The 27,067-nt window shown below is 43.1% G+C and overlaps 1 protein-coding gene and 1 long non-coding RNA gene across 4 annotated transcripts in view; both read left to right on the top strand.

The window, feature by feature from the left end:
* Positions 1-23,065, top strand: part of LOC117802718 — a 47,648-nt gene extending 24,583 nt beyond the window's left edge. The window contains exon 3 of one of the 3 annotated variants that reach the window (XR_004626208.1): positions 21,702-23,065. This is a non-coding gene — a long non-coding RNA (uncharacterized LOC117802718). Of the gene's footprint in view, positions 1-728; positions 1,133-21,697 lie in introns of those variants that run through there. The other 2 variants (XR_004626206.1, XR_004626207.1) reach the window with 2 other exon arrangements.
* Positions 23,066-24,260: 1,195 nt separating this feature from the next.
* The window catches only part of PANK1 (pantothenate kinase 1), a 52,691-nt gene continuing 49,884 nt past the window's right edge, over positions 24,261-27,067 (top strand). Inside the window, 3 exon segments of the mRNA XM_034662933.1 lie at positions 24,261-24,680; positions 24,682-24,738; positions 24,740-24,983. Coding sequence (XP_034518824.1) covers positions 24,276-24,680; positions 24,682-24,738; positions 24,740-24,983 — 706 coding nt within the window. The 5' untranslated portion in view covers positions 24,261-24,275.

The following is a 27,067-nucleotide window of genomic DNA, read 5'->3' as shown; positions in this document are numbered from 1 at the left end:
CCTATAAGTCATTTATTAACAGTGAGAGCCCTAGTCTGGAGACAAAACTGATACACAAAGGAAGACTAAACCAAGAGAATATCAAATAAATGGAGTGGAGCCCTCATGGCTTTGGGCCTGAAACCCTTCTGAGCTCTAGATTGCCTGAGCTAAACTTCCTCACTGTTTAAGCTAGTTTGAACTGGATTTTTCTGTAACTGGCAGCCCACAGCATCCTACCTGATACAACGCTCTCTGCTGTTTCAGAAACTTTGGAAAAAACTTAGAGAATCAACTGTCTTATCTCCCAGCTCTGAGATCTAACAACTGCTCCTATTGCAATTCCTCTGTATACATCAGCTGGTCCCACGACCAACCTGGGGACGTCACGGCTCAGAACATTTCAAAAATCTGACAGGTTTCCATTCTGTTGCTGAGTGTTAGGTGAGGAAAGGGGTTATCCCTCCTGCGAGGAGATGGCCTGTGACAAGATCTAATGCACAGGAGCAGAGATTGTACCTTGGTGGTAGCTTTGGAGTGCCTGCAGGTATACTGATGGCCCATAATGTTCTTTTATGTGAATTAGGGGGGGAAATGCCCTTCCCAAGACACTTTACTTCCATATGATGGTAAACTGTCATAATACAGTGATTTTGTTAGCACAAAACATTTTTCTTTCATTTGCCGGAAAATTGTCATAATGAATATACAAGTGTATGCTATCTAGGATGTAAATCTCTCTCTCTTAGATCTTGCACCATTGAGCATGGCGCCATCTGGACAAAAGAACGTGACAGCCTATTAGAGACAGAACGCAGAATGCAAAACAGATGAGAAAGCTGGTGGAGACGTACTTACAGTCCGTTTACTTTTACTTCAGACGTGATTTTGATGGGTAAACAACTTTTAACAATATACTGGGGAGATAAGACTTTTTAAAACTTTTTATTTTAAAATAATTTCAGACTTACAAAAAAGATGCCAAGGGGGGGAATCAACCAACAACTCATCACTGAAAAGTAAAAATCAGTTCTCGTATATCCTTCACCCAGCTTCACGACTTACATAAAGATAGTACAATTAAAGGGGCACCTAGGTGGCTCAGTCAGTTAAGCATCTGCCTTCAGCTCAGGTCACGATCCCAGGGTCCTGGGAAGGAGTCCCATGTCGGGGTCCCTGCTCCTGGGGAGCTCTGCTTCTTCCTCTCTTTCTGCCTGCCACTCCCCCTGCTTGTGCTGTCTCTCTCTGTCAAATAAATAAATAAATTCTTCAAAAAAAAAAAAAGATAGTACAATTATGAAAATCAGGAAATTTGATATCATATTAGTAACTAATACACAGATCTTATTCAGATGTTACTAATTGTCGCACTAATGTTTTTCGGGTTTTTATGGTCCTGGATCCAATCTAGAATCACACATTGCATTTAGTTCTCATATTTTATTAGTCTCCTTCAATCTAATGTAGTTCCTCAGTGTTTCTTTGTCTTTTATGACGTTGACACTTTTGGAGAGTACTGGCCAGTTATTTTGTAGAATAACCTTCAAGTTGAGTATACCTAATGTCCTCATGATTAAATTCAGGTTATACGTTTTTGGCAAGAATACCACAGAAGTGATACTGTGCCCTTCTCAGTACATCATTTCAGGAGTCACATGATGTTAATATGTTAACTTTCATTGCATGCTTATGGTGCTGTGTGCCTGGTTTCTCCCCTATAAAGTTACTCCTACTCTATAATTAGTAAATATCTTGTGTTGAGATACTTTGAAAATAAGCATATATCCTGTTTCTTATCAAACTGTGTCCCACTAATTTACCACCTGTTGGTGATTCTTACCTACAGCAATTATTAGTGTGGTATTGGCCAAATGCTGAGATCAAGATTTGAGCTTTAGAATTAAGTTTAGGGGCGCCTGGGTGGCTCAGTCGTTAAGTGTCTGCCTTCGTCTCAGGGCGTGATCCCAGTGTTCTGGGATCGAGCCCCATGTCGGGCTCCTCTGCTGGGAGCCTGCTTCTCCCTCTCCCACTCCCCCTGCTTGTGTTCCCTCTCTCACTGGTTGTCTCTCTCTCTCTCTCTGTCAAATAAATAAATAAAATCTTTAAAAAAAATAGAATTAAGTTTAAAAAGATTCCCCAGAAGTAGTTGAGAAACATCTTACAACCTGAGGGTATAATCTATCAAGAGCAGGAATTTTGCAGTCAAACAGACCCAGAATCAAATATTGGTTCCACTGGGTATTAGCTGTGTGATTCTAAGCAAATTAACTTCTCTGAGCATCAATTCCCTTATTGGTAAAATAAAGATTATGGAGTCTACTTTATAGAGTTTTTATAGTGAATATAATAAATATAAAGCATTTTGCAGTGTCTGGCACACAATAAATGCTCAGTAAAATTTAGCTATTATTATAATTATGATGATTACTGTTATTGTAGTGAAGGGGCTCAGGACAAATCTTCCCCAAAATGCCACTTTAGCATGCAGACTGTTTTGAGCTAAAGGCAATCAAGACCTTGTGGGCTCAGGGCGCCTGGGTGGCTCAGTTAGTTAAGCATCTGCCTTTGGCTCCGGTCATGATCCCAGAGTCTCAGGATTCCAGGATCCCAGGATCGAGCCCCACATCAGGCTCCCTGCTCAGCAGGGAGTCTTCTTCTCCATCTGACCCTCCTCCCCTCATTCTCTCTCTCTCTCAAATAATAAAATCTTTAAAAAAAAAAAAAAAAAGACCTGTAGTCTCAAGAGAAATTTTGCCCCTCTTTTAACATGTAGAAGAATCTAAATTAGGGATCTTTCCCAGAGTAAAAGTTATTAGCAGACAAATTTTATTTGAACGCACTATCTAAATGGTAAGGCCAACATCTAATATGGATGAAATCATTCCTGTCATAGAGAAAGAGAGTACAGTCAAAAACATTTCACAATGCTTCCCGATCAGGGAGAGGAATGCCTGCTCTGTGGCTTTGGACCAGCGTTGACTTTACATCTTTCATTTTTTCCCTTTCCAAATGGGACATTGAGGTTATTGTTCTCTGTTCACTACTGTATATTTAAGGATGAGAAAGGAGCAGAGGACAGATAGCTCTTCTTAGCTTATAAATTGCTCAACCAAAAAAAACCACATGTGTACCAGATGGAGACACCTGAGCATCTCCCAAGGCTCTTAGCTGGATTCAGCGACTTTGGATAACATTCTCAGGGCTAGGGTTGGGGGGGAATTTATTCTATATATGGGAGGAAAGCACAAGGGAAATTTGTTGGCCAGAGGGCAAATTGTGACAGACTGACCATGTGTTTCCAGGCTCATTTCTTTTTCCTCCAAGGCACTAAGTTAAAATACATTTCTCAGCCTTTCCTATGATTAGATGGGGGCCACCTGTTTGAGTTCTGGCCAATGAGATGTGGACAAAGTTGCTATATGATAGTCCTAGGCCTAGTCCATAAGACGTCCCCCACAATCCTCTATGCTCTTTTTTGTCCCTCATCTGCAAGCCTGGTGTCAACATCTAGGGCAATACTAGGTTCCTAAAAGACTGCACAGAGCAGAAACCCCCAGCTGACCACGTTGAACTCTTTGTGAGCAACAAATAAATGTTTATTGTATTAAGTCACTGAGATTTTGAAATTACAGAAACTAGTGTTAATTGTGCTAATTTAACATGCTAACTGTTATACAACACATGGGCAGCTAAATGTTTATTCAGAGATTCCAGACCTATAAATACATTATTTCAGTTCGATGATTGTAGATCAGTCAATTTGATAAATAAATTTTAATTTTCTAAAGATTGCCTTTTGGACACAAATATACCCACCCATAATGGAATAATAGATGTCATGTCTGAATGTGCCTGAGGCGTGGGCTAGAAAGGGATGCCAAATGAAGTGGGTAAGCCTGAGGGAGTAAAGCCTAGGTCTAGTCCTGAGTCCAAGATCACAGATGGGCCAAAGTCCAAGGGGAAGAGAAACCATCCTGGGTGTTTAGAGGAGAGACACTGTGGTGAGGGAAAGAGGAAGAGGCAGAGAAACTAATTAGAGGACAGTGAGGCAGCGCAGATATTAGCAACAGCATGAAGCCATCACCAGCCTTCGACTGTAAAACACAGGGAGAAGGTGGTTTAATTGGAGCCCAGGGGTTAAGATCACCCAGTAGAAGAGACAGTCAAGGCAAACACATCCCCATAGGTGCTGGAGAGCTTGGAAGAGGGGCAGCAACTTTGGAGAGCCACCCAAGGAAAGGAGAGGAAGGTTCTACCATTCCATCACCAGTGCTTCTCAGTAACGCCAGCCGGAAGGCAAGTGACCCGAGGGTCTGAGAAAGACAGTCTTACAGGACCCAGTCTTCCTGCCTTACTGAGCAGGGTAGGCGGACCACCGGCAAAGGATCTGAGCACACAAAAGCGTAGGACATCCAGAAACTCGGAAAAACAGGAAGAGATGTAGAACACTTTATTCTCAATAAAATCAAAGCGCAAGGGTTAGCGCGACTTAAAAGAGCGTTGTAATCAAAGGTGGGACATTTTTAAATGTTCTTGCTTCTCAGAGATTCTATTCTAGTTGTTGTGATTTAAGTTATCACTTTTTCATTTTTATTCTAGGCCATGGGAGAGCCAGCATGTGGGGGAACTTTATTCTTATGTTCAAATATGAAATCTAGTCAGATGTAGCTTCTTTCTCCCTCAATTCTTGTAAGCAAATTTGACTAAGCATCTGAAAACTGCAGAAGTGGAAGGCGGAACAAAGCCTGCCTCTGCTACTTAGCAGCTCTGTGATCATGAGCAGACCACTTACCTGATTTCTGCAGGTCTGTTTTCCTCATCTCTCAAGTGGACACAATAATACTTTCTTACTTATCTCATTGGCTTATTGGAATAATCATAGTTTTTGTTCATTTAGGTTGGTTGGTTGGTTGGTTTTAATGAGACAATGTATGCGAAATACTGGTATATAGAAAGCATTATATAATGTTGGAACATTATACATATGAATATGCCTCCAAATCTGTTTCCCTACCATTCCATCCTTTATGTTGATGGTCAGCTTTACTGAGATGTAAATTAAATATAATCAATTTCATCAAGGTAAATATACAATTTAGTGAGTTTTGACCAATGTATATAGATATGTAACCATGACCACAATCATGATACAGAATATATCCATTGCCCCAAAAATTATCCCTAGTGCCCCTTTGCACTTTTATACTTGGAGTCAATACATACCCAAAAGAAATGAAAACATACATCCACACAAAAACTTGTATGTAAATGTTCATAGTTGCATTATTCATAATAGCCCCAAAGTGGAAATAACCCAAATGTCTATTAACTAACAAATGGATAAGTAAAATATGCCATATTCATGCAGTGAAATATTGTTTAGCCACAAAAAGAAATGGACTACTGCATGCCACGACATGGATGAACCTCGAAAGCATTATGTTAAGCAAAAGAAACCTGTTAAAGATCATATATTGTATGATTTTGTTTATGTGAAATATAAATAGGCAAATCTATAGAGATGGAAAGATTAGTGTTTGAGTGGAACCAGGGGTTAGGAGGAAATGGAGAGTGTTTGCAAATAGATATGGTTTTCTTTGTGGGGTGGTAAAAGCGTTCTAAAATTGATTTTGGTGATGGTTGTACAATTCTGTGAATATATTAAAAGCCATTGAATTGTATCCTTTAACTGGGTGAATTGTATGGAATATGAATTATATCTCCATTAAGTTCTTACTAAAAAACTAATTCAGGAATTAAAGGAAATCCAAAACAAAGGCAAAATTTTAACTACAATATTTCATTATAATTTTTGTATACTCTTTTTTCTTCAAAGATACAAGAGCATTTCTATAAATTAAAACAAAGGAAGATATCATCCACTATCGTAATATCCTAAGAAAGCAAACTGTTTTATTTCTTGTTCCTTCCTCACATCATCTTTGAGTACGTTTGCTGGCTTATAGTCATCAGTGGTACATGAGTAGTAGGTTGCTTCCATCAGTTAATATTACACGATGCACATTTTTCCATCTTGCTTACATAGTTTTCCTTGTGATCATTTTGAAGAATATATGACATCCCACCTAACCGACCACATTCCTCCATCCACTGAGACACTCACACCAGAAACCTGAGCTACATCTATGTTGTTCCTGCCACTACTTTAGTGCAGAACAGCATACTGTCTTGCCTAAATCACTGCAAAGGTATTCTAACTGGTGCCCTGGCTTTTTTGTAGTCTTCTAGCAATCCATCCTCCACACAGCAGCCAGGCCTAAGACTAGTGTCTTCAATGACTCCCAACCAACCATGTATTAGAGGCCAAACCCCTCCAATGGTTCACAAAGCCCTTCAAGTTTGGGCTGTTGCCTGCATTTTCGGCCTCATTACCTGCCCCCCCATTCCCTTCCACATATTCCCTGTGTTCACTGAAATGCATACAGCATAGTGTTTGGGGTTTACTTTGCCCAGAATAACTCACCCACCACCCTTCCCCTCTCCGCTCCACTCTGCAAACTCCTACTTATCCTCTAAGCCTTGGCATAAACATTGCTTCCTCTAAGGAGCATCTCCTATTCTTCACAGAAGGAGGGAGGTGCTCCCATTTCCATACTCCTAGATACCTTTGTACATATCCCCGTTCTATATTGTACTTCGTGCATGCTCCATGCTTAGCTCTCTCCCCAGAGTAGGAATTAGGCTCTCTTCAGCTTATTACCTCCAGCACTCCAGCATCTGGCACATAGCACATCCCAGGAAATGTTATTTCAATAATGTCAAAATTAGGGGCACCTGGGTAGCACAGCGGTTAAGCGTCTGCCTTCGGCTCAGGGCGTGATCCCGGTGTTATGGGATCGAGCCCCACATCAGGCTCTTCTGCTGTGAGCCTACTTCTTCCTCTCCCATTCCCCCTGATCGTGTTCCCTCTCTCGCTGGCTGTCTCTGTCTCTGTCAAATAAATAAATAAAATCTTAAAAAAAAAATGTAAAAATTATTACTGTGCTAATTCAGTACTATTTCCAGGCAGTATTCAAATCACTTTTCACATATTATCTTATTTAATCAACAATCTTATAAGGTTAAGTACTTAAGTAAACAATCCTGTAAGGTTAAGTACTATTATTATTACCATTTTAAAGATGAGGAAACTGAAGAGGTTAAATAACTTGCCCAAAATCATTACACAGCTAGTAAGTGGCAGGATCAAGATTCGAACTTAAGCAGTGTGATTCCATGCTCCTGATCACTACACTGTACTACCCCTTGAACAAATAAAGTAAACCATTCCTTTATTGTCATATTCATAGTTACTTGTAATCTATCCCTCCCTTCCTCCCTCTCTCTCTGTCTGTCTCTCTGATATAAATGGCACTGTAGCAAAATGGTATATATAGCTTATTTTCCTTTTTTGAATCTGGCTCAAGATAAATCCCTATAAGTAGAATTTAAAGATGCATTACAAGATGAGAACATTTGGGGTGGCTGGGTGGCTCAGTTGGTTAAGTGGCTGACTCTTGATTTCAGCTTAGGTCATGATCTCAGGGTTGTGATCCAGCCCCGCATTGGGCTCTGCACTCTTTGGGGAGTCTGTGTAAGGATTCTCTCTCTCCCTCAGCCACTGGCTCGTGGTCTCTCTCTCAAATAAATAAATATTTTAAAAAAAAAGAAAGAAACTTGATCTTTTTTTTTTTTTCCAAGATTTTATTTAGGGATGCCTGGTGGCTCAGTGAGTTAAGCATCTGCCTTTGGCCCAGGTCATGATCCCAGAGTCCTGGGATCAAGTCACACATAGGGCTCCTTGCTCAGCAGGGAGCCTGCTTCTCCCTCTGCCTGCTGCTCCCCCTGCTTGTGCTCTCTCTCTCTGATTTTAAAAAAAAAGAAAGAAACTTGATCTTTTTTTTTTTTTCCAAGATTTTATTTAGGGATGCCTGGTGGCTCAGTGAGTTAAGCATCTGCCTTTGGCCCAGGTCATGATCCCAGAGTCCTGGGATCAAGTCACACATAGGGCCTTGCTAAGCAAGGAGCCCGACTTGGGGACATTTTTTTGGATCTTCCTGTATCCAATAACAGCTTTATTTACCATGACATAGCTTGTGCTAGAGAGGTGAAAGTTTCAAGGCCATCAGCCATCCCAGCTGATACAGGATCCGGCAGATGGGGTCAAGTACTCTGAAGACTGAAGATGGCTGCAGGACAAGTGCAAGGAAGGTCAAGCTGGTAGGAACCAGCCTTGGCTGGCAGCTGGCTTAACTTCACAATACAATCTCTGATCTAATTTTAGGACGAAAGAATGGAAAAACTCTTCTATGTTGCTTCTTCTCAAAAATGTATGAACATAATGAGTTAGTGGCTAGATTATAGCACCAATCTTCTCAATGACATTCTTTCATTATACAAAGTAGGTTAATCTAGCAGTATGTATTTACGTTTTTGAAGCCAGCCACCATGTAAGTCTGACTATCCTGAGACTCTCTGTTGTGAGGCAGCCCAAGCTAGCCCAGCAGAGATACCCTGCTCTAGAGAGAGAGTGATGGCCAGCCAGCCCCAGCTGCTCCAGCCATTCCAACCTAGGTGCCAGATGTGGAAATAAAGGAGCTACCTTGGACATTTCAGCTCCAGTAGACACAGTGTGGAGAAAAACGGAGGAAACAAACTGCAGCCAGAATGCAGACCTCAGATATGTGGCTCCAGTTAAACCACCCACCGTCTAGAGCCATGTGAGCCACCCAGCCACCCAGGCTTTGTGAAATAGGTACGCTGTTTCCCCTGAGTGCAGCGCAAATGCTAGATCCACAAAATCAGGAGCATAACAAATGCTGTTTAATACTCCCAAAGAAACCAACAAAACCTTTTTTTTCTTAATTCACCATGGAATTTGAAAAAGATATTTGAATGAGAAACGCTGGCTGAAAATGAGTGCTATTCCTACCCTAGCTGCTGACTTGGCTCCTGTGTAAAAAGCAGTTGCTCACCGGTGCCATTGATTTGATCCAAAGTCACATGTGTGACCTCTACAGAGCAGCAGCAGGAATAGCTGCTGAAGGCTTATCCCAACCAAGTTTTCTTCCTCTGCTTTACCCCAGAGGACCAGGGGTGATCCGGGAAAGCTGGTGCTCCCCCAGACTGCCAGAGGGCGCTCCAGCCACCACGCTACCTCAGTGATGCAGTAGGGAAAACCCTGGCTTTAAAGGTAGCCCAATCTGGGACCAAATCTCAGCTCCACCACCTAAATGAGTTATATAATTCTCAGCAACTTACTGAACTTGGAGGCACTGGATTATCTCATTTGAAATGAGAACAATAACACCTAACGTAGTGTGTTGTTAGGGTTCAATGAGCCGTAGCAATCTGGCATTTCATCATAATGATAGCTAATGTTTACTGAGCATCAAAAATGACTTTAAATTCCTTATCACCATCCTCAAGTGGTTCCTCCACACCGCCTTGCAATTGCAGAAACACTGCCTAGCAATTTCGCGATAAATTGAATATTGTGCTATTTCACATTCACACCCTCCTCTCTTGAACCTCCGCCAGACCCTCACTCTCCTCACTCTAAGGTGACCTCACCTCAGGTTTCACTGATAGAAGAGAAGGAGACTACCTCACCTTTTAGTCACCAAATCTAGACTTCTCCCTGCATCTGGATTTACTTCTCCTTTCCTCTTTCAACAGTGGAGGAAGGGCCCCTCCTCCTATTAAAGACCTGTGCTACCATTTGTGTTCTAGATCCCACCATCTTTCCCCTTCTCCACTCGTCATTCTGTGAGCATTCAAATAGGCTCCAGTATCGCTCATCTTTGGAAACCTTACTTTGACCCTTGAACTCCCTGCAAGTACTGCCCTGTTTCTCTGCTCCCCTTCTTGCAGACTCTCAAAGGGATTTCTACAGACGCCATGTCTTGCTCCATCACCTCTTCACTTGCCAGGTCACCCAGATTTGGATTCCAGTTCTACCAATCCTCTGACATTGTTTTTGTCGGGGTCGCTAGTGACTTTCTTCTTGTCAACAGCAATATCCACTTTACTCTTTTCTTCTCCACTTCTCGGCAGCAGCAGGCTCACTTGGACTTCTTGAAATATTCTCCTCTCTTAATTTCAGCAGAGCCATAACCTTCTGGCTTTCCTTCTCTTTCCTGAGGGTCTCCATCCTCGGTCTCCTTTCCTTTCTCAACACCATGTGTAAATGTTGATGTTTCTCAAGATGTGATCCTGACTCCTGTTTTCTTCTACTCCGACACATTTCCCTAGTGACCTCATCCACCACCAACTTTAAATACAATATCATGCTGATGCTTTCAAATGTGTGTCTGTAGTTCAGGCCTCTCTTATCACATCCAGACTCACATATCTGCCCGTTTATGTAACTACTTTGAAGCTTACCTCTTCTAATTCCACTTTCTTGCTACAATCAGAAAACTAAGTGTTATCCTAGACCTTTTCCTTTTCCTAATTTTCCCCAGTAATTTAATAATTTCTGTTGATTTTACTTCCAAAGTCGGTCTCAAAACTGACCTCTTCTGTCTATATCTGCAGCCAAACTCCCATCACCTCTCATCTGAACGCCTGCCTACGGTTTGGTCTGTCAGTGCATTACCTCCTGCTCCTGCCCCTGCCCATTCCCAATTAACAGCCAGAGTTCTCCTTCTCAACATAAAAAAAGTCAGTTACTGTCACTTCTCTACTTCAAAACTGTCAGCAGTTGCCCATCATGCTTAGAATGATCCAGACTGTTTGCCATTTGCTGCCAGGCCTCTAGCCTTCAAGCCCCTGCCTACACCTTCAACCCCTTCTTAACCCCACTCTTCTCTTTCATGATGCTCCAGCCACACTGGCCCTCTGGGAGTTCCAAACTCCTTCCTATCCCATGGCCTTCGGACCGTGGTGCCCTCTACCTTGCTTTTCACCTAGACGGTACCTTCTCATATTCCGGATCTTAACTCTATCTGTTATGAATAGTCTTGCCTGAAAATAAAAGAAACCTCATCTAAGAGAGGCTTAAACACATGGAGGTTTATCTCTTATAACACAATTTCCAGAAGTCAGTATTCAAGGACTGGCAGAGCAGCTCCATGAGATCAGAGGTACTTGGCCTCCTCCAGGATTTTGGCTCCACCGTCCTTCATATATTGACCTCCCATGTCTGGCCTCATCTTTGCTGCCTCATGGTTAGAAGATGCCTCGTGCACCTTAAGGCCTTAACTCCATATCCCAGGCAGAAAGAAGGAGAGGTAAGGGGCAAAACCCCCTTTTTATTTAACTTTTTGTTATGCAGAATTTCAAACATAAAAAATAGAGTATATAAGATTATATTCTATTTAATAGTATAACAGCCACTCTTGGACCCATTATGCAGCCACAATAATTATCAACTTGCAGCCAATCTCATTTCACCTAAACCCTCCCCACACATCTCTCCCTCTCCACTTAGTATTTTGAAGCAAGCCCCAGACATTGTATTATTTTTTCCCAAAATGTTTCATTATGTATCTCTAAAAGGTAAAGCTCTTCCATTTTAAATATAGCCACAATACTATTATCACACCAAAAAATGAACAATGCCTGAATATCATCAAATAGCCCGTGTTCAAATTTCCAGTCATCCCAGAAAGGTCATTTTTTTTTTTATAGTTTAAAGCATCCAAATCAGACCAAAACTTGTAATTGATATCTATCTCACTGGCCAGAGTTATGTCACATGGCCACCCTGAGCTGGATGATGATGGTGGATCAAGTTTGGGTCATTCACCATCTCTTCAAAGAAGCTTCCCCTGGTGCCCCATCTAAAGACCACACCTCCTATATTCTGCAGAACTCTATCCTGTTCACTCCCTTTACACTACTAACCGAAACTCTGATTATTTTATTTGTTCACCTGTTAAAGGTTTGACTGCCTCACTAGATTGTAAGCTTCATGACATTTCCCCTAGCACAATACCTGCAGATGTTCATGGAAGATACTCAGTAAATATTTGTTGAATAAATAAGTAAGTGAGGTAGACACAACTATTATCTCCATTGTATACAATGCTGTCCAATATAGTAGCCGCTGGCCACTTGTTGCTATTTCAATTTAATGTAGTACAGCTACTATGGAAAACAATGTGAAAGTTCTTCAAAAAATTAAAAACAGACCTATGATATGATCCAGCAAGCCCACTTCTGGGTATGTATTCAAAGGAATCAGAATTGGGATCTTAAAGAGCTATCTGCAACCCCCTACTCATTGCAGTACTCTTCACAGTTGCCAAGACATTAAAATAACTGAAACGTCCATCAACAGACAAAAGGACTTTAAAAATGTTATATATAAATACAATGGAATGTTATTATTCAGCCTTATAAAAAAAGAAATCCTGCCATTTGCAACAACATAGATGAACCTAGAAGACATAATACTAAGTGAACTAAACCAGACACAGGAGGACAAATATTACTTATATGAGGAATCTAAAATAGTCAAACTCGCATAAGCAGAGAATAGAATGGCGATTACCAGGAGCCAGGAGGAGAGGGAAATGGGGGAGGTTATTAATCAAAGCATACAAAGTTTCAGTTATGGAAGTTAAGTCTTAGAAATCTATGACATAGACAGGATGATGTCTACAGTGAATAGTACTGAATGGTGTACTTATAAATTTGCTAAGAGGGTAGTTCTTATGTTTAAAGTGTTCTTATCACATAATAAATAATAACAACAATAAAGTAATAATAAAAGAGGGAAGAAGGAGACTTTTGCAGGTGATGCAGAAGTTTATGGCATAGATTATGGTACTGGCTTCATGGACATATACTTATCTCCGTACTCTTCAAGATACATACATGAAATATGTACAGTTTTTTGTATGTCAGTCATTCCTCAATAAGTGGTTTTAAAAATAAGTAAATAAAAATGCAACTTAATTTAAATTTAAAATCCAGTTTCTTAGTCACATTAGCCACATACTAAGTACTCGAAAACCACGTGTGACCAGTGACTACCACCATGTAGAGAGAGTGCACTCACCTCATCACAGAATCCTGTTGGAAAGTGCTGAACAGAAGAAGAAACTGGCTGAGAGATAAATTAGCCAAGGTCACACAGGTACTAAGAGGAGGAGTTGGGATTCAAACCTGTGTCTGAGTGACTTCAGAGGTAGAACTCAACACCATAACGTTAGTCATCACTGTTGTTATTACTTGCTTAGTCCTGTTTTCAATTTCAGTCCCTCTGAAGGAATTTACAGGGAGCTTCAAGCCTGGCTAGCACACAGGGTGACCAACTGTCCTAATTTGCCTGGGCCTGAGGGTATTCCCAGGATGCAGAAAAGTTCTGGGCAAACCATTGTTAAAAAACAAAATTCAACCATGTAAATTTGAAGATCCAATTGGCTTTATTAAGCAATTTGTGAGTCAGGCAGCATCCCCTCTAGCAAATAGAGAGGGAGTTCTGTGGAGTATACAAAATGCAAAGTTTTTATAGGAAAAAGGGTGGGGGCAAGAAGTTGGTAGCAAAAAGAAAAGTCACCTTCCCTTAGGGGGAAGGCCAGGGGGTCTTATTAAATAGTTTACCTCATTTTTTTTTGAGGGGGGATTACCTCATCTTTCTGTTGGGGAGGGAAAGGGTCCGTATGATAGATTACTTCATTGGTACTGACCAGAAAATTCCTGACTGACTGGTTAAGACTACAGTTCCAGGTTGAGGTTGAAAATGCAGTTAAGTGAGGTGTGAAGCCCTGGTTTGGTGACTTGGTCTAGCATAAGTGACTACATTTGGGGTCTTTGGTTCTCTTCTCTTCTCTTTTTAATTTTTTCCTTCCTTCCTTCCTTCCTTCCTTCCTTCCTTCCTTCCTTCCTTCCTTCCTTCCTTCCTTCCTTCCTTCCTTCTTTTTAAGTAGGCTCTATGCCCAACATGAGGCTTGAACTCACAACCCTGAGATCAAGATTTGCACTGAGCCAGCCAGCTACCCCCTGTGGTTTTCGTTGACCACGATACTACCTATTTATCAAAATTCTCTATTGAGGTTTGTGGCAGGTAAATAGATGGACTCACTCAGCTCCATTTCATCCCCTTGTAATATGCCATAGTGCATGCTAGAAGTGAGAAATTGAAGACTTTATTTCCCAGAGTCCCTTAGATCTTGGGTCCAATACATAGTCTAGCTCTGGCCAAGCAGATGCACTCGGACAGCATCTGGAAGGTCAGATTGAACAGGAAGCTGCATCTCTGCTGTTTTATCTGCTGGGCAGTGCAGTGGCAGTGCAGGTCCCAGTGTCTCATCTTGGATGTCACGGACTTGGAGAGACAGAATCCAGGCATGCATTTTGCAGGTGTACATTCAGCCTGAGCCAGTCAGTTCTGGTCCCGGCAGTAGAAGCAGTGACTTCCTGATTTCTTGGTTTACCGTTGTACCAGAAGTAGCAGCTCCCCTGTCACAGTTCCCTGAGGAAGCCGATTCTGTGTGGAATTCTGGGAGTCATTACTGGGAACTCAGCCTGGAGGCTGCTCCTTCAGCCTTTCCCATGACTTTTATCCACTCAGTTCACTGTATTAATTCATTTTATGCTGAAATGAGTTCAAGTGACTTTTATTTTTCGCAGATAAAGAACCTTCACTATTCAGTAGGGATTTCCTCTAGAAAACAGGGAGGCTGTATAACAAATCTGAGTGTCCTGCTGGGACACTAATATAAAACTCTCCCTACTGCTGCTATTATTCTCAAAGGAAGGTGCATATACCCTAATCACCAGCATCTCCCAAATACTGGGACTTTGGTTATGGTGAAATGTTTAGACACACACACACACACACTCCACACACACATTTTTTTTCCATATGCTGGAATGTTCTTCCAAATATTTTTACATGATAGTTCCCATCTTAATCTCTCAACCTTCAGGTACCAGCATCAATTGTGGTTTCCTCAACTTCCCCCATCTAAACTGCCCCCCTTCCAGTTAGTCTCTTTCACAACATTTTGTTTCATTTTTACATTACTTAGCACAATCTGTATTTATTTATTGACTTGTTTATTTTCTGTATTCCCCTGTCCCCACTTCCTCTCCCCATCCCCCACCCAGGAGAATGTATGCTCCATGATGGAAGGGACTTTTTTTGCATTCTTCCTCACTGTAACCTCATTACTTGGAACAGCGGCTTGCACATGGTAGCATCATTTAAAAATATTTATTGAATAAATGCAAAATAGAGACTGTTATAGCTAGGAAATTTTTTTAAAGGGAAGAAGTCTCTTTTGTAAACAAGATTAATTTCGACTGCAAAGAAATAGTGAAAAATCAAGGGACCCAGCAACTGTGATGAAAGGCAACACTGTGCCGGTAGTGGAGTTGGACAGCAGAAATTTGCAACCATGGCATAAACTCTGGGCAATGAGAGATACACTGCCTTCTGGGAGGCACCGTGGTCATGGAGTGTGCAGGTTCTGGAGCCACCTAAATGTGAGTTTACATGTCAGTTCTACATGTCTGCCATGTGATTCTGGGTAAGTTAATGAGCTTCTCTCGATTTTGTTCCCGCATCTGGAATATGAGGAGAATAATAGTACCCAACTCACATGCCTGCCGTGCTACTTAAAAGAAAAGATGACACATGCTTAGTACAGTGTATGGCCTGTGAGGACTCAAAAATGTTAGATAAGACTATTATAATTTTGTTAAACCCAGCTCCATTCCTGAAATTATGCCCAATACTTGGGGTCACTCTGATTATAGCCTATTACATTTCTAGCAGCCACACCAAATCATAATTAGTAGGTACTCAAAAAATATTAGTGACCGACAGGAAGTTTGTTCATGTGGGGTTCCATTCTTGTAAACACAGTTATTACTGGTGGTGCTGATGCTCTATTTTTCCATCTCCGTTGACCAAAAACAAAACAAAACAAACAAGAAACTTAAACGGGCAACAATAGTATTGGGTAGAGGGGCGTCTGGGTGGCTCAGTTGGTTAAGCATCTGCCTTCAGCTCGCATCATGATCCTGGGCTCCTGGGATCCAGCCCTGCATCATCGGGCTCCCTGCTCAGCCAGAAGCGTACTTCTCCCTCTCCCTCTGCCTGCTGCTCCCCCTGCGTGTGCTCACTCTCTCTGTCAAATAAATAAATAAAATCTTAAAAAAAAAAAGAAAGAAAGAGTATTGGGTAGAAAATACTCCATCATCAGAGAGAAAAGCAACCAATAGAAAAGAAAAGAAAAGAAAAGAAAAGAAAAGAAAAGAAAAGAAAAGAAAAGAAAAGAGAGAAGGTTTGGCCTAAACCTTTCCAGTGATGCATTTCAGGGAATAATTTTCCTCACATTTGATTTGTCCAATTAGGAGGGACAGGGTCAATTCATTCTTTCATTCAGCAAGTATTTATGGAGTGCCTACCAAATTTATGATGTAGAAAGAATAGGCTAGGAATACCTCCTTTGCATTCACCCCAACCTTAGTTAACCTCTATTCAATATTTAGAATTCAGTACAGGGGTGCCTGGCTGGTTCAGTCGGTAGAGCGAACAACTCTCAATCTCAGGGTCATGAGTTCAAGCCCCACGATGGGCATAGAGCCAACATGAAAAAAAATGTAGAATTCAGTTCAAATACCATTTCCTCTGCTAACGCTTAAGACTAGGCCAGGTCACTCTGGTAGGTGTCCTCATGGCACTGGAAGTATTACTTTTTCCCACTTGTCAGAATATACTTACGCCTTTGCTTTTTTGGTGATTATGTGCTTACTGCATGTCTGTTCTGTGATCTACACAAGGGCAAGGACTTTGGCTTTGGTCAAGAATGTATCCCTGGTATTTAGCTTGGTGTCTGCTCAATTCTGAAGAAAGGAAAAGATCGAGGCCCTGATTGAAGGTGTCATCAGAACCTCACTCTAACACTACTAATTCACCAGGGCAGGTTTTTTATTAAAGATTTATTTATTTGAGAAAGAGAGAGATAGCACAAGTGGGGAGAGGGTCAGAGGAACAAGCAGACTCCTTGCTGAGTGAGGCTGGATCCCAGGATTCTGAGGTCATGACCTGAGCCAAAGTCAGACGCTTATCTAACTGAGCCACCCAGGCACCCTGACACCAGGACAGTTAAGGCTTGTTTTTGGTGGCCTCTGACTCCCTGAGGCAGCTCTGCTCCCTAGGGCCCTGCAGAAAGCAGTATGAAAATCACTGTCATCGAAAATAGTGCTATACACCAAGATCGTCTCTTGTATCTTTTGTATGAGATGGCCTCATAGCGAATCTCCAAGCAAGGCACCAACACCTATAACAAAAGCAAAAATGAAATAAAGAAGTTCATCTTGGCTCAATATTATTCTGGCAGCTAAAGTTCTAATAATTCTTTTTAAAGATTTTATTTTTTTGAGTAATCTCTACACCCAACATGGGGCTTGAACTCACGACCTCAAGATCAAGAGTCACATGCGCCAAAGACTGAGCCAGGCAGGCGCCCCTAGTAATTCTTTTTACACTACGTCTTGAAACGTACCTTATTTCTATGCTTGCACTGTAGCATCAATGTGATAATTACCTAGATGAAAACTTGAGCATGTTTGACTTTATCTCCATTTTGGCAAACAACTAGAATTTCTGCAGGGATACCATATAATGATGGCATGGCAGGCAGGTTTTATGTTTGTCTTCAGAAAATAACCAGTCTTACTTAGAGTAACTAAAAACTAGGTTACAAATCCACATTACTGACCTCCCTCTTTTTCTAGAAGGAAACCTTTTCCCAAGGCCACCAGAATTTTCCCATGTTCCATTGGCCACTCCAAAGTCAATCACAGACATAAGCTAATCAGGATTGCTCTCCTGAATCTCAGCCCATCTCCTCAGGGAGGCTTGTGGCCCCTCCTCCCCTTCCATTCCGAGGCCTCAGCTCCTTCCTCTGTACCATGAGGGAACTGCGTTCTCTGATGATTCCACACACATTTTTCACCTCCCATGTGTCTGGCACTGTCTTTAGTCCTGGGGATTGAAAGATGGGAGCCCCTATGATTGTTTTGGGAGGCTGAGAGCTGTCCGAAGTGCTTCAGGGGCCAAGGAGATAACACACACGTGTAAGTGCAGCCTCCTTCCTTTCGTGCCTTTGTTGTTGTTGTTGTTGTTATTCTACAACACAATGATTTAATATTTGTATATTTTGCAAAATGATCACAAGTCTAATTAACAGGGATGCCTGGGTGGCTCAGTCTGTTAAGCACCTGCCTTTGGCTTGGGTCATGATCCCAGGACCTGGGGATCGAGTCCCACATGGGACTCCTTGCTCAGCAAGGAACCTGCTTCTCCCTCTATCTGCCACTCCTCCTGCTTGTGCTCTCTCTCTTTCTGACAAATAAATAAATAAAATCTTTAAAGAAAAAAAAGTCTAACATCCATCACCACACATAGTTACAAATTTTTCTTCTTGTGACAAGAACTTTTAAGATTCACTCTCCTAGCAACTTTTAAATATGCAACACAGCACTATTAACTATAGTCACCATGTTGTGCATTACACCCCATGACTTATTTATTTTATAACTGGAAGTTTGTACCTCTTGACCACCCTCTCCCATTATGCACTACCTGCAATCACCAATCTGTTCTCCGTATCTAGGAGTTCTGTTTCTGTTCCTCAGATTGCACTTAGAAGTGGGATCCTAAAGTATTTGTCTTCTCTGTCTGACTTATTTCATTTAGCATAATGCCCTCAAGGTCTATCCAAGTTGTCACAAATGGCAAGATATCTTTCTTCTTAATGGCCGGAAAATCTCCCATTGTATACATGTACCATATAGCCTACTTACTTTCTAATCCAAACCTTCAATTTATAACATCCAGTTGGTCAAAAATCTTGGATTGGAGGGGAATTTGGTTTCTTTTTTCTTTTTTTAAGATTTTATTTATTTATTTATTTATTTATTTAATTTATTTATTTGAGGGAGCGAGAGAGAGCTGAGGGGAAGGGTAGTTGGGAAAGGGAGAGGCAGACTCCCTGCTGAGCAGGGAGCCTGAGTCAGGGCTCCATCCCAGCGCCCTGGGATCATGACCTGAGCCAAAGGCAGACGCTTCACCCACTGAGGCACCCAGGCGCCCCAGGATTTGGTTTCTTGTTTGCTTATCCTTGAGGAGACCAAAAAAATTTCTTGTTTTACAATGAAATGTGATAAGTGTGAATGGGACTGAGATAGGCAGAGTGCTATGGCTTACACCAGAGGGGCACCCCCCCCATCCTGGGGGGATGTGCTGAAAAGGCCTTTGGGGAAGTGTACCTGTGATCTCATAGGAGGACCAGGTGTAAGCGTGAGTGGCAGGAGATAAAGGCTGAGGCAGGCAGAGTATGGACCTGGATGAGCCTCGTTAGGAAGTTTGGAATATTAGAATTGTTGGGCATCCATAAAGGAATTTAGGCTCAAAAATGTCAGGGTCAGATCTATATTTTAAGGGATAATCCTTTTTTAAAGTGTAAGATCCAGAGAAAATATAGGTAGAAGGTCTTTCTCCTTTTATGCATATTTTATCTTGTGTGTTGAAACCACCACTTTGCCATTTGCGCAAACTGGAAACAGAAATCATCCTAGCCTTACCCCTCCCTCACCTTCCAAAAAGCCACCAAATCCTATGGATTCTACCCTTAAAAAATTCTTGAATCTACCCAATGCTCTCATTCCAACTGCTATGTCCTTCACTCAGACCCTTATCACCACTTATATGAACTTTTCCAATAGCCTTCTCTCTGATCTCCCTAAGTAAGGACCTCCTCCCCCAATCTGTTCTCTTATGCAGCTACCAGAAATCCTTCCAGAATGCAAATCTTGTAGTTTTTCTATAGCCTAAATCTTTTTAACAGTTTCCCGTGGCCCTCAGGAAGAGGTTCAAACTCTTTCCTACTGGCAGAAGCCATCTGAGATTTGGACCCATCGAACATTTTCAGGGGCAAGCACTCACTTCTTCCCTTGCTAAGCCATCCTTCAGCCTCGTTGAACTCCTGGCAGATTCCCAAATAGGCCAGAAGGTTTCAAACGCACCCATGGAGTCTCCATTTCCTTCCTTCCGAATGGATTTTCTTCAACCTTCCCTAAAGAAATCCCATTATTATTCAAAATTCAGTTTAAGGGTTATTTCCTCTCTGAAGCCAGTGTTAACCTCCATTTTAGCATACCTCCCTTCTCTCTCCTCCCCTGAGCTCACTCCCTGCAGTCCTCCTGAGTTCCTTCTGTGGCGGAGGTGATACTGTGCTCTGTTCATTGGTTCTCCAATCAAGGACCATCTCATCATAATCTCGATTTTTAAAAAGTTTTTTGCTACTGTTTTTTCCTTAATTTAAAAAATACTTATCATAGGGCCGCTTGGTTGGGCGACCGACTCTTGATTTCAGCTCAGGCTGTGATCGTGGGGTTATGGGATCTGCCGCTCAGGGGCTCCATCATCAGCAGGAGTCTGCTTGAGAGTCTTCCCCCTGCCCCTCATCCCCAAAATCCCCCCTCGTGTGCACAAAAACACGTGTGCTCGCTCTAACAAATAAATAAATCTTTTTTAAAAATTAAATAAAATACTTAAAAAATACTTATCATCATCACCATGCAGACTCCTGTGCTCCAAACCAGTGCCTGGACCAGGGCCCAGAATCTGCTTTTAAAAAATCTCCGCGATTAAGGGCAATGTTCCTTTCTTGATCAGGTGCTAATTACACAGAGTGGTTATTTGTGCAAAATTCACTGAGCTCTATCCTTAGGATATGCATACATTTCTGTATTTATATTATTTTCAACGAAGAGCTAAAAAGTAAAACTTCCCTAGGTTATTTTGTGCACACTGGTGGAGAACCATTGACTTATCTCTCTTGCTACCAGCTGTAAACTCCTAGAGGGCAGTGAAGGCATCTGTTTTGTCTCTATATTCCCATCATCTGTTTTAGTGCCTACAACATAGTACACACCAAATGAATGACTGATAAATCAAATGAATGAATAAAGGGAGAGAAGTGGCTTGTGCGTTCTTTCCTCCCTCACACTTTTCCAAACATTTGTTCCATACCCCTGCTGGAGCATGTGAGAGTTCAGACCTCAAAGTTAGACTTCCGAGATACACCTCCCCTGAATAATCCTGTGAGATGCCACCTGACTTCCTCTTACCACATGCCCGGTGTGACTGATCCAGGGCACCAGCCTGACAAGGACGGGAGCAAGGAAGCAGGTGGAGGACGTTCTGTCCCAGTACCAGTACTTCTGCCCTGCCTGGGTCGTAGCCACCTGGCTCAGGCCTTCCTCACCATGCCTGGGAATCAAGCTGGAGAGAGTATGTCCTTTGAGATACTGCATTCCTAAAGCTTCTACTTGCATCTCTGATATAAATTGCTTCCTAAACTACTCAGCTCAAGTTTTGTGAGAATTTGAAAACTATATCTTTGACTGTTTAGGAATAGCAATGGATTTTTTTTAGCAAATTTACTTTAGAAAGTGAGAGAGATCCTGGGTAAAGTATCATGCGAGTCATTTATTCAGTCACAGATGATTACCAGAAGTTTCCTAAGGATAAAATGAGGAACAAGAGTCATCTGCCTTAATGGAGATCACAGGGTGTGTGTGTGTGTGTGTGTGTGTGTGTGTATGTGCACGCATGTGCATGCGTGTTGTGGAGGGGGAGGTGGAGACCAACAGTCAAATAGTAATACTGAAGAGGACTTCAACTCCTTCCATTTTGACCTCAAACTTTCTTACTGATTAAGTTCTTCTTTCCATCTTCTCTCTTAAGTCAGGCAAAAGACCCTGTGTGCAAAGCATCCCCTGACGGGAACCAAAACTACTCAAGCTGTAAGGACTGCCCTGAGCCAGCAAGGCCTGCATGATTGACCTGACCTTGACTACCCAGCTGCATTAACCCACTGACCTTTGTCCCACATTTTCCTTATACAAACCTGGAAGTATTTTCAGCACTTTGGAGGCAGTCTTTGAGACATTAGTCCAAGGTCTTCCCAGTGTTGGCCTCACTGAAATAAATCCCTTTCCTGTTTCACCACTGCTCCACTCTCTGCCTTTGGATTTTTCTCAGAGGCAAGTGGCCAGACCTGGTCTGTTTGGGACCCTCTGAGCCAGGGGCTCTTGCACCCCTGGGCCCCCGTTACAATATCTAGCTTTTCGCAGCAGTTATATGCTGGGCACTTTGCATATGTTAATTCATTTCATCATTGTAAGAACTCAGTGATGTCCTATTATTATCCCCATTGACAAATAAGGGAACAGATGCATTGTGGAGTTACAAACTGATAGAGTCATGAAGATACAATGTATGGAATAGGAACACCTGACCTAGTCCTAAGGGTCAGGGAAGAGTTCTCCAAATATAAGAGGTTGAAGCAGAGGTCTGAGGATTGAGTCAGAATCTAGTGGACAAAGAGGTCTGGGGGAAGAGCATTTCAGGCAATGGAAATAACAGGTGCAAAAAGGGGTAATAATTTGAGGAACTGGCAGGCTTCCCTACAGCAGGAGCGCAGGGAGCTGGAGATGAGGCAGGAGAGTAGGCAGGAGCCATAGCACCCAAGTTTGTATATTTGTTTTTCCTCTATGTCTCAAATAGCATGGTAAGGTCAGAGATAGAAGACTTAGGGCTTAGCCCTACTTTTGCACTTAATAACCTCAGCCATCTCTCCACGGCTGTTTCCTTATCTGGAAAAATGAGTGGATGGACCAGAGTTCTCAAGTGGCCCCTGATGTGGGAAACAAATTCAGAAGAAAATGTAGATAAAATTAAATGTCCTTATAACCTACAGTCCACTGACAAATACTTAAGGCAGGCAGAGTATAACCTTCCTCCAGGAGCTCCCAACTATCTTAATGTGAATGCCTTGCTGGGGAGGGGGAGGGAGCAACCTTGGTTTGACTAGAAGCAAGGCCTCCAGTATCCGGTGAGTCTTCTTTAGCATATGAAAGTGTTTTTGGAACTTCCCTTATCTTTACTTCTCCCCTACCCCAAAGCATATAATCTGTTGCCCTTCACAATCCCGGGGCAGCAGGAGGCAGCAGCTCTTGCTGTCCACTGGTTCTGTCCCTGCGCTTTGATAAAAACCCACCATTTTGCACCAAAAAAGACACCTTAAGAAGTCTTTCTAGGCCATTTGCTCCAGACCCCACCAAACCTCACCTATATTCAAAAACATTAGCGCCTGTGGTTCCAAAGCTGTGGTTCTGGGTAAGCCTCTCCTGGAAGCAATTGCCAATCCGGGGTGCAGGCCCCAGCTGCTGATGAATGCGCTGAGGCCCAGGGGCTTGGCAACCCACTGGCCCAGATGGCGCTTGCTGGCCTCTGACTCCTCTGCAGATTCAGTCAATACAAATGATGGAGAACATCACACAGAATAAATCACACCGTAAATATGGCTGTGAGCATGGTTTGCTCCCCTCACTTGAAGGGTGAATTGCTAATAATTACAATGTAATTAAAATAACTACCTCTTTGAAGCCTTTATGGTGTGCCAGGATCGTACCACACAATTTCTCACAACAGCTTCTTGTGAGATTCAAAAGCTGAGGCCTCAAGGGATTACATAACTTTGGTAAGGTCCTCACCACCCAAATTTGTCCTCTCTACTAAGCATTTCCAGTCCTGTTTCCTATTGCCAGGTATGTTAACTCGGGCAATTTTCCATGGGTTTGCTTAGTGGCTGAGTTGGAATTTGAACCCAGTTCTGACTCCAAAGCTTATGGTGTTGACCACTCTGCCATGCTGCTGCCTTCCCTTCTTAAAACACAGGCAACTCCTTACTCTATAAATAGGATGACATTGTCTCTTGAAGTCCTTTCTGGGTGAGGAAAGTGCTTTTTATAGCTTGGGACTGCTTCTGTTTACTTGGTCTCTTCCAGCACCGGTTAATCCCGTGTGCAGCTGTGTCCTTCACTGTCCTTACACTGTATTCCTAGGTTTCCTCCCTGCAAAGACAACTCCAGGGAACCACATGGTGTCTGCATGTGTGCCAGTAAAGAAATTTCACTCCCTTCGCTTCCCAGATCGGCCTTCCTTTCTATAAATAATCGTTCTCCTCCCTCCACTCAGGCCTGTGAGTAGTTTGGTCACTTAACCAAACACACGCACACTCACAAAGCAAGGAGAGGAGGGGTGTTGGAGGGAACAACGTGAATGACCTTGCAAAGGTGTCTAGCCCACTGCTGACAGTATTGGCAAACCTGAAACCTCTACAAATATTTGTGTGCCTCCGTATTCCTCTCCAAGCTGCCTGCTCCTCTAGCGCCAGCCTCGCCCAGTCCCCTCTCGGCTGCTCCGAGATACAAAGCCCAACCCGCCCATCTCTTTGCAAACCCAGAGAACTTCAGTCCCCATGTTGAAACTCGTCGGTGGCGGTGGCGGGCAGCACTGGGCATGCTCAGTAGCGGGGACAGGTCTGGGAGGCAAGGAAGCAGCGTTTGAAGTCGCGCGGCCCGGGGATCAGGAGGACGCGGGTTGTGGGGTCCCCGGCTGGGGGTCCGCGGGGATCCCCGATTCCGCGCCGGGAGCCGTCATGCTCCCGGCCGGCGCGGCGGGGCGGGCGCGCGGGGGGCAGAGCGCTGAGGAGCGGGGGGAGCCGGTGGGAGAAGGGGAGGAGCGCCGGGCTCGCCATCCCCCGGCGCCGGCTCTGCGGCTGCTGAATCGGAAACCGCAGGGAGGATCCGGGGAAATAAAGACGACCGAGAATGACCTCCAGCGAGGCCGCCTGAGCCGGGGCCCGCGCGCCGCCGCACCAGCTCCCTGGCATGGGCGACCGGGGCGGGCGGCCGGAGCATTCGGCCACGCACGCCCCGGNCGGGGGCCCCCGCCGACACCGGCGCTGCCGCCGTGAACGGGCTGCTGCACAACGGCTTCCACCCGCCGCCAGTCCAGCCGCCGCGCCTCTGCAGCCGGGGCCCCGCGGGCGGTGGCGACGCGGCGCCCCCGCGCCTCCCGCTCTTGCCGGAGCTCCAGCCGCAGCCACCGCCCCCTCAGCACGACTCCCCGGCCAAGAAATGCCGGCTGCGGAGGAGGATGGACTCTGGGAGAAAGAATAGGCCGCGTAAGTCCCATCGCGAGGGGAGCGCTGGCGCGAGGTAGGCGCACCCCGCGAGCCCGTCACCCGGGAGCGGCGGGGGAGGCACCGCAGCGAGCAGGCACCGCAGCGAGCCCGGTGCGCCCAGGCGCCCGCTGTCGGGGGAGTGTACGGAGGGGGCTCCCGGGACTGATTTTTTTCCCCAGGGGCGCCAAGCACTAAAGATCGCTGCCTGAGCCTCACTCTTGCTTGCTTCAGTCTGTAGAATGGGCCGACTGAATGCAGATCCTGCGCTGCTTCTTCGGTCACGACTTTAAAAAAGGCTAGCGCACTGCCCGCCTTAATAATTTGATGGGGAAATGCACGTGTGAGAACATTTCTTGGGGTCCGGGAGTAGGCGTAGAGCTGGAGGGACAGCCGGAGCCGCCCTCTCCCTGCTCCTTGCCCCTTTTGCTTCTCAGAGTTCGTCTTTCTGGGGTTGGCGCTCAGGCAGCCACCTTGTCCTTTGAATCGCAGAGTAGCCGCCAGTACCTCGGGTCTATTGGCAAGCTCCAGGCCTGGAGGCGTGGAGTTTGACAACCCCCCAAATCACAGCCTATTAAATGCTTTTTCTTCGCAGCCAATGAGAGGACCTGTTGGCAGCGACACACCCACTGATACCATGTGGGCTGGAACTATGTGGACCAATGAGAATTGGAGGTGGATTTTTTTTTTTTCCAGGAACTGGGGATGTAGAGTTGAGGATTTCTAATGGTAGTATGCGGCGTAAAAAGCTGAAATTCGTTATTTCACACTCTAAAGCTTGTATATGATGTTAGGCTATAAAGAGTACCTTCCCCGCAGGACATTGTGAGATGAAAATTTGTAGATCGAGTTTTCAACTGGTTTTTCGTATCTGAGCCGAACCTCATTCAACTGGTTACCTCTTTCTGGGTGTCTTTAATGAAGCTTATAAATGGCAAAAAGCAAAGTAAGTAGAATGCATACTAATTAGATTGCATTCAACACCACTGTCATATGTCTGATACAGAAATTGCTGGTATAGGCTTTGGCTTTAACTGTAAAAACTTGATACTTGGCAAAGCTTTTTGTTTCTCTGTTTAGACTCTTAGGGATTTGGGGTTTTGTTTTTTTTTTCCTTTTTTGCGCTCAGTTAAAATCTCTGAGGCTTTGGGAAGTACCGATGTGGGACGTGACTCTGATACTTGTATTTTGTAGATCTGAAATGTTTAGGTTGAAAGTTAAAAGTCTTGTCTGGAACTTTGAGGCCACATAGCAGATTTGGCAATGGTTGTAAGGAGGACATCTACTTCACCCTTGAATTTGTATTTATTTTTGTTTTTGAGACTTGTTAGAAAATTACTTTCTTTATGGACTTAATATTGATTACTTATGATTTACTAACCCATTTTTCTTCTTTCAAAACCACATTTTAGTTATTTCTCTGATCCATGTGTACAAGTATGACCGTTTGCGATGTAAATTGATAAAACATATTGAAAGAGAACTGTATTGAGTTTTTGTGTATTACACCTTACGTAAATGATCAAGAGAGCATAACACCTTTTGAAGTAATTTTTGAGGAATTTAAAGTACACTCTTAATAATAGATTGGAAGCATAGAAAAAAATAATTTTGAGCCTTAATTTGAGCTTGCAAACCCACAGGGATTATTATTTTAGAATATAAGAAAATATAACTTTATACCTGTATGTTTGATGTCAGAAATTAAAGTGGTTTGTATTTTTTACAGAAATAAAAACCTTAATTATCTTAAATTCAGTGACCAGGACACGTAACTTAAAAACTTTTAAAAGGGATTCATCAAAATCAACTTTTCATTATCCTACCCTGTTCTTTTCTCAAATTTGAACAAACATTTGTGAAATAAATTTTACGTGTTCTCAGTCACATCTGCTGTATTCGCTATCAAAATTTCTCAGTGAAAACTAGGTTTAATATCTATATACCTCACCTAGGTATCCTTTAGGTATCTTTTTATTAAAAAAAAAAAAGGTAGTGCTCAATCAGTTCGTATTTAGGTTCTTTAATCCACTTAGGGTTAAGTATATCCCTATTTTCTAATGACAGATAGATTTTTATGTAAGCAA

Source organism: Ailuropoda melanoleuca, chromosome 6 (genome assembly GCF_002007445.2).
Source record: "Ailuropoda melanoleuca isolate Jingjing chromosome 6, ASM200744v2, whole genome shotgun sequence".
Taxonomy (NCBI): Eukaryota; Metazoa; Chordata; class Mammalia; order Carnivora; family Ursidae; genus Ailuropoda; species Ailuropoda melanoleuca.
This window is presented reverse-complemented; position numbering and strand designations above follow the sequence as displayed.